Source organism: Erinaceus europaeus, chromosome 12, assembly GCF_950295315.1.
Source record: "Erinaceus europaeus chromosome 12, mEriEur2.1, whole genome shotgun sequence".
In the NCBI taxonomy this organism is placed as follows: domain Eukaryota; kingdom Metazoa; phylum Chordata; class Mammalia; order Eulipotyphla; family Erinaceidae; genus Erinaceus; species Erinaceus europaeus.
In genome coordinates, this window is record NC_080173.1 from 33786644 (window position 1) to 33797807 (window position 11164).

The window sequence follows — 11164 nt, forward strand, 5'->3', positions numbered from 1 at the left end:
TCCTACACCCCTACTCCAGGGTCCCACAAAGAAGTTGTTTCTAACACAGAAGAGCTATGCCCCAGAGCGGCTGCCCGCCCCCCTGTGGTGAGATCTGGCCTTAACAGGCATGAGAGATGGTGTACTTTGTGCTGCCGGAGTCCCTCCTGTGTGTCACAAAGGAGTCTTCTCAGGAGAGAGGGTTATATTCCCCAAAGTTGGCCTCTGAGCCTGCAGGGTGGTAGCCTTTGAGGACTTGGAGGAGGAGGCTGACAGTGCAGCTTAGAGTATAAAAGCTACCTACCTGCAGCTATAGAGGGGTTAGGGTTAGGGTCAAGAGTGGTACACATAGGTGTCAGGTCCTGAGTTTATTTCCCAGTGTGTGAGGGATGCTCTGGTTCTCTCAGAAACAAATAAATCTTAAAGTAATAATGAGGGAATCATCTAGTAGAGTGATCTGGAAGCCTGGCTGCTGGAGGAATGCAAGGCTAGGAGCCAACAATAAAGGACAGCACTTTCTGGTGAGTTTCCTGCTGAGCTGGGCACATCTCTGCTGCCCTCGAGCACCATGAAGGATACTCTATATGCTCCATGTGAGACCGTGCTGGACTGGGCCTCCCTACTCCCAACACACACAGAAACCCAGCCTGCATGCTTTGAAAAGTGTGCTGGGCCCTGTTTAGCAGGGTTTCTATTCACTGAAAGAACAGCTTTTGAGTTTGGAACCATGGATTGGGTGGTGGCACAACCAGTAGAATGTAAATATTACCATATACAAAGACCCAGATTCGAGGGTTGGGCTGTGGCACACTGGGTTAAGTGCATATGGTAAGAAGAGCAAGCTCCTCACAAGGATCCCAGTTGGAGCCCCCGGCACCCTACCTGCAGGGATGAGGGTCACTTCAAAGCGGTAAAACAGGTATGCTGGTATCTTTCTCTCTCCCTATCTCCTCTCCCCTCTCAATTTCTCTCCTATGCAATAAAATGGAAAGAAGAGAAGGTTATATATAGAGAGAAGGGGGGGGGGAAGGTCACCAGGAGCAGTGGATTTGTAGTGCTGGCACCAAACCCCAGAAATAATGCTGGAGGATAAAAAAAAAAAAAAAAAGACCTGGATTCAAGCCTCCAATCCCCATCTGCAGTGGGGAAGCTTTGCAAGTGATAGAGTAGTGCTGCAGGTGTCTCTCCTCCTCCTCTCAGTCTCTAACTGGCTGTGTGTCTCTCACCTCTGTAAGAAAGAGAAAGACTGAATTTGGAGCTAGAACCATCTGGGTTTGAGTCCCAACTTAACTACCTACCAGCTGTGTGACTGTGGTTTGACCACTCTGAGCCTCTGTTGATCTCATCTGTAGGATGAGGTGTTGGTAATACCCCATTACACCATAATACTACATGTTATATGAAAATATATCATGATACAAAAGTATAGTATATTCTTTACTGAAAAAGTATGTCATACTACATTAAATGTAAAATCCTATAGCATATAACTCCAATTGTAATATCATCTGCATATCATATATTAGTATTGTAATGCAACATAATGACCCATATTATTGATATTGTGAGGCTTAGTTAAGTAGATAAAGTACTTATTTAGCATAGTCCTAGCAGCACATCATATGTAATTCAATCAGTGAGCTAATCATTTTCTCTGAACTGCAGCAAACTAAACAGGGACACATCTACTCAAAATGCTCTGGTGTATTTTGTTGCTTTGGAAGTAGTGAAGCCCATCAAATCATTAAGGAAACAAAACCTAATTATAACTGAGGAGGGAAGGGAGCGGTATCTAGGGAACAGGATTGTTGAATTCTAAGCTGCTGTGTTTTCTTTTAAGTCAGAGTGTCTTTTCAGAACTCAGTCAGAACTCAGACCTATGTGTTACTTTATAGAGAGGAATATGAGCCACCCACGGACTCTGTCTGGTGACGTTATTAGCCTGCTTGTTATCTTCACTGTGTGGGTGAGGAGAGTGAGAGACAGGAGCTGCTGGCTACAGAGGCCTCCCTTCCGTCACTCAGCATGGGAGTTCTCACGTGCTTTGCTGAGTGGTTTGAGGTCTAAGGGGTAACTTTGTACCCCTGGTTCTTGGAGCCAGGATTCAGGGTGAGGGGGTCTAGAGTCTGTGAGGATGTTTACAGAGGGAGACTCTATGTAGAGGTCAGAGCTGCCATATTATGCATGAGGAACCTGAAGGTTCAAAAGAGGAAGCCTTAAACTTTGGGTCACATAGTCCATCAGACTCCATGAGGCTTGAGGTTAGATGCTGAGATCAGAATCCTGATTTAACCGTGAATGGCCATCAACTCTTCAACATCCTGAGGGCTCTGTTTTTTCTTGCTTGGGTATAGAAAGGCCTCTGGCTCCTAGGTGAATCAGTGAAACTAACTGTTTGAATTATTAGCAGGTGCTGTGTTAAGCATTCAATACCCACTGGCTACTGCTATTATTACAACTACCTTGCGTTTTACTCATGTCTTTCTTTGGTGGCTGAGGGGTCCATGGCTTGAACTCAGGCCTCGTACATGTGAGGCATACACTCTACCACTCCTATTCATATATCTTGATGCAGTGGGACTTTGTGTCTGTGTGATTCTACCATTCTAAGCAGACTTTTTGTTGATGTTTTATAATATAGACAAAGGGGGAGATAAAGAGATACACAGAGATAGAGAAGGATGGGACAGATGTAGCTCACCTGACAGAGTGCATACTTTACCATGTTCAAGCACCTGGGTGGGTTTGAGCCCTCTGACCACCACATGGGAGCAGCATATAAGGAGGGAAGCTTCACAAATGGTGAAGCAATGCTGTGGTATCTCGCTTTTCTTTTTTTCCTCTCTATCTTTAATCTTCTCTCTGGGGGCATGGAAGAGTCTGCAGGGAGCAGTGGAATCGTACAAGCAGGAAGCCCTAGTGGCAAAAACAAAAAGAAAAGAGAGAGAGAGAGAAAGAGAAAGAAAAGGAGAGATATTAAAGCACCTATGGGGAGTTGGGTGGTAGTGCAGTGGGTTAAGTGCAGGTGGTGAGAAGCGCAAGGACCGGTGTAAGGATCCCGGTTTGAGTCCCCGGCTCCCCATCTGTAGGGGAGTCGTTTCACAGGCGGTGAAGCAGGTCTGCAGGTGTCTGTCTTTCTCCCCCCTTGTCTTTTCCTCCTCTCTCCATTTCTCTCTGTCCTATCTAACAACAATGACATCAATAACAACAACAATAATAACAACAACAAAAAGGGCAACAAAAGGGAAAATAAATAAATAACTATAAAAAATTAAAGCACCTATCATGCATGGTGCTCCTGTGCTTATACTGGGGCTCAAACCCAGTCCTTATACATGGTAAAGTATGCAATATACCAGGTGAGCCACTTCTGAGCCCTTCATGTCTTTTGTTTGTGGAGCTAGCTGGCATGCTTTGAAGCCTGTGCACATGACAAAATCGGCTTTGAGAAGTGTGCTACTGCTGTGTGTGGCCAAGAAACAGTCAAAGGAAGGATATGTCCAGCACACAAGAAAGCCAGCAGCACCCTTTTGGGAAAGTCCAAAGCGAGCCCTTCTCAGGGATGCTTTTCAGGGAGATGGTACTTGAACAGGACATATCTTACTACATCAGTAGTAAGAATATAGCATCTTTGTTGGCAGAAAGTTTTGTTGTTGTTGAAAATTCTCTCTTTGTGGTCCAGGAGGTGGCACAGTGGATAAAGATTTGATCTGTCAAGTGTGAGGTCCTGAGTTCAGTCCCTGGTACCACATGTACCAGAGTGATATCTTGTTCATTTTCTCTGTCTCTACCTATCATTCTTGATAAATAAATAAATAAATAAATAAATAAAATCTTGTGTTTTTTAAATAAAGTTTGTTAGAAAGAAAAATTTTTTTTCTGTTAGGAAGAAAAATTAAATTTAGTATATTCACAAACTCATTTATAAACATCTGTAAATTGTTTGTCTTCACTAGAATGTAATCTCCTAACTACAGAACAAATTAGGCTGGTTTTCTATCATTAACTTCTCTTCCTCTAGGTGAAAAATGACTCTATTCTGCTCAGTTTTCTTTCTTTCCTCCTTCCTTACCTTTCTTTCTTTCTTTCTCTCTCTCTTTCTTTCTTTCTTTCTTTCTTTCGCCTCCAGTGTTATCTCTGGGACTCAGTGCCAGCACTATGAATCTACTGCTCCTGGCAACTGCTTTTTCCATTTTTGTTATTGGCTAGGACAGAGAGGAATTGAGAGAGGAGGGGGAGGTAGAGAGCGAAAAAGATAGACACCTGCAGACCTACTTCACCGCTTGTGAAACTCCTCCCTGCAGTTGGGGAGCTAGGGGCTCAAATCCAGGTCCTTACACATGGTGATATTGTGCTTAACCAGGTGTGCCACCACCTGGCTCCCTAAGTTTTTAAACACAAGCTATTCAGGCTGTTACTAACATAGTGAACATTAGGCTGAGGCCCTAGTGTTCAGTAAAGTAAAAGATAATTGTCATATCTACTCTAACTTTAATTTTCAACCATAAAATATAGTCAACCATATCTTGGGACTGAGCACTAAAGTTAGAGGTCCAAATTCTATTCTCAGCTCACAGCCTCTATAATATTTCCTTTTTTTTTTTTTAATTAGTGATTTAATAATGATCGACAAGACTGGGATAAAAGGGATACAGTTCCACACAATTCCCACCACCAGGGTTTCACATCCAGTTCCCTCCATTGAAAGCTTCCCTGTTCTTTATCACTCTGGGAGTATGGACCAAATAACCTTTATGGGGTGCGGGAGTTGGGAAGTCTGGCTTCTGTAATTGCTTCTCTGCCAGAAATGGGCATTGACAGATCGATCCATAACCCCAGCCTGTTTCTATCTTTCCCTAGTGGGGTAGGGCTCTGGGGAGATGAGATTCCAGGACTCATTGTTGAGGTCATCTGCCCAGGGATGTTAGATTGGTGCCATGGTAGCATCTGCAACTTTCTGGTTGAAAAGCAATAAGATATAAAACAGAGCAAATTGTTTAATAATCAGGAACCTAAAGGTAAGAATATGGCAAATGAGATGTGGGGTCTTCATGTTGGAAGAAACTAGGAAGTCTATTTTAGGTATATTCCAAGAGGTGCATGACTTTACTAATTTTTGCATGAATCTGATAAGCTAACAAGTAAGCTGAAAGTATTTTCTAGGAAGATGGTGTCAGAGTTGGGAATAGGATGAGAAAGCTGGATCAGGGAAGGGAGTAGCTCCCAAATATGGGAAAAGTACATAAATACCTTTAATTGTAAACCCCATTGATCTGACCTAGGGCCCATGTCTACCCACACTTGGCGCATGAACCTGTGCAGCCTCTATATCCCCACCAGTCTGAACTTGCATTCCATGGTCATATCTAGGAACATTCTAGGCTGTACTCATTTCAAGGCCAGTCTTCCTCAAGTGGCAGAATATGTTGACCCAGACTCCCTTCAGAGAGTGAGGCAGTTTCTACCGAGGAGGGTTTATGATGTTGTTCCTGATGGAGATAACCAGCGATGGTGGAAACAGGGATCTGTTTGAGGTCTAAGCCCATCATGTTTGTGTGGAAATCCAAGGATTCCCTGACTAGGGCCCTCGATGATGGGGTGGCCTGGTGGTGACCAAAAGGGCCATTATTAAAGTGTGTTGATCTCTTGCCCTTATCCTAACTATATCTGACAGTGTTAGGCTTAGAGTGATTGAGGGAAGCAGGTTAGGAGGGTATCTAGGTTTAAGAAAATATTTGATTAAGTACCTTATGTTGTCTTTTTTGGGTCTTTCTATTTGCTTGCTGCATTTATTGAGTCACTGTAGACTATTGTGCACTTTCACTCTAAGGTGTATATTTTCCCCTAACTTACGCATACGTGTGTGTGTGTGTGTGTGTGTGTGTGTGTGTGTGTGTGCCCTATCTCATGTGCCCTGGTCTATATCTAGGTTCTATAAGTCTGTTAGAAGGTGTGCCACCCAAAATGGAACTTAGGAGTCCTTAGGACTAGGAAAGGTCTCACCTGAGTATTGGAACTGGAGGGTTGACATCCTAACCCTAGCATCTCTGGATATAGTCCAAAGTGAAACATGTCAAGGTGGCATAGCTTGCATTACTTTGGTTGAGATCAGCAGATGTAGTACCAAATGGTATGGATCAAAAGAAGCATGAAGGAAAATTAGCATAGCCCCAGAGGTTCTGTACAAGACCTTACCATGATTTATGTCATTTCCTGCTATTTACAAATAACTGTATTTTATATACTGACAAGACCAGTTACTTCTAGCAACTTTACCCCCCCCCCCAGTTCACATGTTTCAGTTCTCTAGATTTCACATCTAAGTGTCCCTGTAGGTAAAATGGCAGCTCCAACATCAGATTCAGTGTGTGAGATAGGAGTTGTGCATTCCTGGCAGGCCTGCGTCCCCTCAGCTGTTTACCTGCCTCTGTGCTCTCCTGACTTGCAGCTGCCTTGACCCGGTGGAAGGAGCTAGATTAATAGGTGAGAAAGCCAGTCCTGGCTTGTTCACTGGTGGCTCTGTGTCCTGTTGGTCCTTCCTTTAAAAGTTGGGAGCTCAAGTGTAGTCTCCTGGGAGGTGCTAGGACTCCCCAGTGTATGTGCAACAGGGGAATGTTCAGAGCTGAGTTGGAGCTATAAACATCACCTGACAGTGTACACCTGGGAATTGTGCATGTGTGGAAAGTCACAGTTTGAAGTCTAGGCTGACTTTTTTTGTTGCACCCGGGGTGATTTTAGATCTGGTTTTCTTAAGGGTAAGAAGCTGGCTATTTTAAAGGATGATGGGGCTTTCCTCATGGCTGGGGAGGGGAAGGAAGGACTCTGGAATAAGTCTAGTAGCTAAGGAGTACAAAGCTCTAGAAAAACCCACCTGCTTCCATTGCCTGGCCTCATCTTTAGGTTTCTTTCTTGTTTTGAAAGAGTTAAAGCTGAAGTCATTGATGTCCTCTGAATATGAAACCCACACTCACCAAACATGTTGTCTTGTCTTTTTTCCTCTTTTAGGCCCAAACGCCAGCGGCAGAATAATTTCTCCATGTTTCCCTCCCCAAAAGCCTGGAATTTCCGAGGGGTAAGTGTTTCTTCCAGGCTGGCCCTGCTATTATGGGTCTGGGCCCAGGTGGTTCAGGGCATAGACTGTCAGGGATGGGGGGGGGGGGGGCTAACCACAGTCACACCTGATGACTCTACCATAGAGGAAGTCAAGTTTACACCAGTGGTTGTGTTACCATTAAAAAGTATGGGGTGGGGACAGGTGGTGGAGTACCTGGTTAAGTGCACAAGAACCTGGGTTTGAGTGCCCCGTTTCCTACCTGCAGGGGTAGATGCTTCATGAGTGGTGAAGCAGGTCTGCAGGTGTCTGTCTTTCTCCCTTTCCTCTATATCTCCTCCTCTCCTATCAATTCATTTCTGTCCTAATAGAATAGAAAGAAAGGGAAAAGTACTAAGCAGAACTTGGACTGGAGTTGGTGTATTGCACCAAAGTAAAAGACTCTGGGGTGGGAGGGGAGGGTTCAAGCCCTGGAACATGATGGCAGAGGGGGTTGAATTGTTATGTGGAAAATTGGGAAATGTTACACATGTACAAACTATTGTATTTTACTGTTGACTGTAAACTGTTAGTCCCTCAATAAAGAATTTTTTAAAAAAATAGAAAGAAAGAAATAGCCACTGGTAGTGGTGGATTGTGTGCTGGTGCTGAGCCCCAGCTAACTTTGGTAGCAATAAAAAAAAAAAGAGTGGCCAGTGAGCTCCTGCTGATGTTGTACCTGCAGCCTTTTAGCAACTAGAAGCTTCTTAGGAGGAAGTCATAGAGATCAAAGTGGGTAAGGCAGCCATTGTAGCTGTTTTCTTGGACACCTGGAGGGTCCAAGAGGAAAGTGAAGGAAACAAAGAATCTGGGAAGGTATAGTCTGCTAATTTATAGGTTTATGACTTTGTCAGGAATTTTTCTCTCCCAGAGGAGAAATCTGAAAGCTTTAGGCAGATTTGAAAAAAATTCTCCCAGTCCCATAGCCAGGGGCACCAAAGGTGTAGGAATGACCAAGTCTAACCTCTTCTTTAGCACAATAATGACCACAACAATCAGAATAGTCATAATGTAAGGAAGGCCCACTATGTGTTAAGATGAATTCTAGCATCGTCTTGAGAACAAGAGAATACAGAAATACTGGAAACTGTTTCCCTCTGGGCTTTTGCATGTGTTGTTCCTTCTGCCCAGAACACCATTCTTTGCTGCCCAGGTCTACACTTTTATGCACAATGCAGCTGGCCCAGCTATTTCATCCATTGGGTCTAGTCCTTGACATCACTTCCTGTAGGAAGCCATCATAACATCCCCTTAAATCTGATCTACAAGTTGTCTCTGTATGCCCCGCTATTTTCTTTTCATTGTTCAGGTGGCCCCTAAGCCCATACTGAAATTTAAGGCTGGAAACCCATCTCAGGTATGTAGGGGCCTTGTCTATGCTCACTGATATAGTCCCTGGGCCTTGCACAGCGACTGGCATACGCTTGCTTAAGTAATTTGTTGTGTGCATCAATAGAAGATATATTTCACATCCATCAGATACAAAATCCACTTCAAGGGAGTCGGGCGGTAGCACAGCGGGTTAAGCTTTTTTTTTTTTGTGGCACAAAGCACAAGGACCGGCATAAGGATCCTAGTTCAAGTCCCCGGGTCCCCATCTGCAGGGGAATCGCTTCACAGGCAGTGAAGCAGGTCTGCAGGTGTCTATCTTTTTCTCCCCCTCTTTGTCTTCCCCTCCTTTATTTCTCTCTGTCCTATACAACAACAATGACATCAATAACAACAACAATAATATCTACAACAATAAAACAACAAGGGCAACAAAAGGGAATAAATAAATAAATAAATATTTTTAAAACTCCACTTCAAACTATGCCTCACATTTAAGTCTTTAGTTTTTTCGGCATCAACTCACTCATACTTTATGTGAATACAGAATTCATACATAAAGTTCAGTCATCTTCCCCATGTGTCTTCTTAAAAATATATAGAGGTGCTGCTGGGCAGTGAAGCACCTGGTTGAAAGCACACGTTACCATGCATATGGGTCTGGTTCAAGCCCCAAGTCCCACTTGTGGGAGGAAAGCTTTACCAGCAGTGGAGGGGTGTTGTAAATCTCTCTCTCTTTTCTCCCCTTCTCCTCTCAATTTATCAAGGTATGTGTGTAGGGGAATCATGGTTCTAGCTTTTCCAAGTTTACAGTATGCTTTTCACTGAGTATACAGAGAAATATGTTGGCCTCTTAAATGTATATGCCCTACTGAGTGCAATTTGTATATCCCTGAGGTTGTTTATGGTTTTGTGGATAAGATCCCCATTTCCCCAAGTCTGTTCAGTTGGTTGATCATAACCACTAACTAAGAAAAGATGTGTGTGGTTAAATTAACTCAGGTTAAATAAACTTGGCAAGTGGACCAAATTAAACATGTTCACCTCTGCAGAATTCCTGCCAATCTTTGCTGTGTTGTGCACAAGGACTACTTTGATGAGAGGAGATGGTGATTACAGCCTGGCCTAGAGACAAAATAATCTGTGCACACTTTGGAATTGTTGATGTGGTGTGTGTTTGTGTGTGTGTGTGTGTGTGTGTGTGTGTGTCTGTCTGTGTCTGTGTCTGTGTTATAAGTGCTAGGGAATGAACTGAGGACTTTATATGTAAGAATAAAATCCTTTATTTTTATAGTTATATACTGTGAACAGGTTGGCTTTTCAGAAGGAGTCATTTTTCTCTTCTTCTTTGCCTTCTTTTCACTGTTGATCTCCCTCTAATTCAACAATGGTCACTAGTCAAGGATATCTGCAATGTCAACTGCCCTTGTTTGCCTGGGGCTCTCTTGGATTTAGCACTCAAAAGCCCAAGTTTTGGACAAATGTTCTAGTCACAGATAAATCAGGGCAATTAATTTCCCTCCATAAGGTCACGTGACCTTATCAGTTGTTTCCCCTTGACAGATATTTTGTGGAATTTTTGAGAGACACACCTGGTTTTAGTGACCACTTGGCTTTAGCCCCATTCTTGCAGATAACATATAAAATTAGTAATTCACTGCAAGAAAGCAAGGAGACAAACCAATTGCAGTCAAGTAGATATCTGAAACAAATGCACTATAGCCTTAGGGTCCTCATATTCTTAGCCAGCTCACAAGGTTCCCCCCAATAGTTAAAATTGTGGGAGTAGCTACTCTGTTGGTTGGTTAGGTTGTTTGTAGCATTTATTTTGGTCTCTGGTTCTTACTTTCATTTCTCTGACCCCTGGGACTTGATGGTACAGTTAGATGAACTGACATCCAGGTACCTTTCAGGGCTTGGTCAGTTGCCAGATTTCTTTCCTGGAAGCATGTCTTGCCAGGACATAATGGGGTGTGGAAGGGAAGATACCAAGTGGGGATAGGATAGCCTTGGTCCTAACTAGGTCTTGTTTTATTTATTTATTTATTTTTGCCTCCAGTGTTATTGCTGGGGCTCAGTGCCTGCACTCCGAATCCACTGCTCCTGGAGACCATTTTTTCCCTTTTTGTTGCCCTTGTTGTTTTATCTTTGTTGTGGTTATTATTATTATTGTTGTTGTTGTTGGATAGGACAGAGAAAAATTGAGAGAGGAGGGAGACACAGAGAGGGAGAGAAAGATAAATACTTGCAGACCTGCTTCACTGCCTGTGAAGGGACTACCCTGCAGGTGGGGAGCCGGGGGCTCGAACCCAGGTCTTGCTTTATAACAGAAGCTGAAACTGTAGGACAGGATCAGAAAGCTAGGATGAAGCTGTTTGAGACATTATCTAGCTGATACATTTTACTTTATTTTAATTTTCATTGCCACCAGGATTATCTCTCAATGGCTTCACAACAAATCCACCACTCCCAGCAGCCATATATATATTCTTTTTACTTGTTAGGTCAGAGAAGTTGAGGAGGAAAGGGAGATAGACATTAGATAGATAGATAGATAGATAGATAGATAGACAGATAGATAGATATAGATAAATAGACAGACAGACAGAGACATGTAGTACTGCTTCACTGCTCTTGAAGTTTCCCCATTGCAGATGGCGATTAGGAACCTGAACCTGGGTCCTTGCACATGGTAATGTATGCACTCTAAGTAATTTCAAGTGGAGTATCACTGAGTGCATTCTTTTTAGCCACCTTTACTCTTCC

At 43.3% G+C, this 11164-nt stretch overlaps 1 protein-coding gene across 6 annotated transcripts in view; it reads left to right on the top strand.

Moving 5' to 3' along the window:
* ARHGEF3 (Rho guanine nucleotide exchange factor 3) overlaps positions 1-11164 on the top strand; it is a 337446-nt gene that overhangs the window by 113203 nt on the left and 213079 nt on the right. For all 6 annotated transcript variants that reach the window (XM_060203100.1, XM_060203099.1, XM_060203097.1 and 3 more), the window contains exon 3: positions 6985-7051. In XM_060203100.1, coding sequence (XP_060059083.1) covers positions 6985-7051 — 67 coding nt within the window. The remainder of the gene's footprint in view (positions 1-6984; positions 7052-11164) is intronic.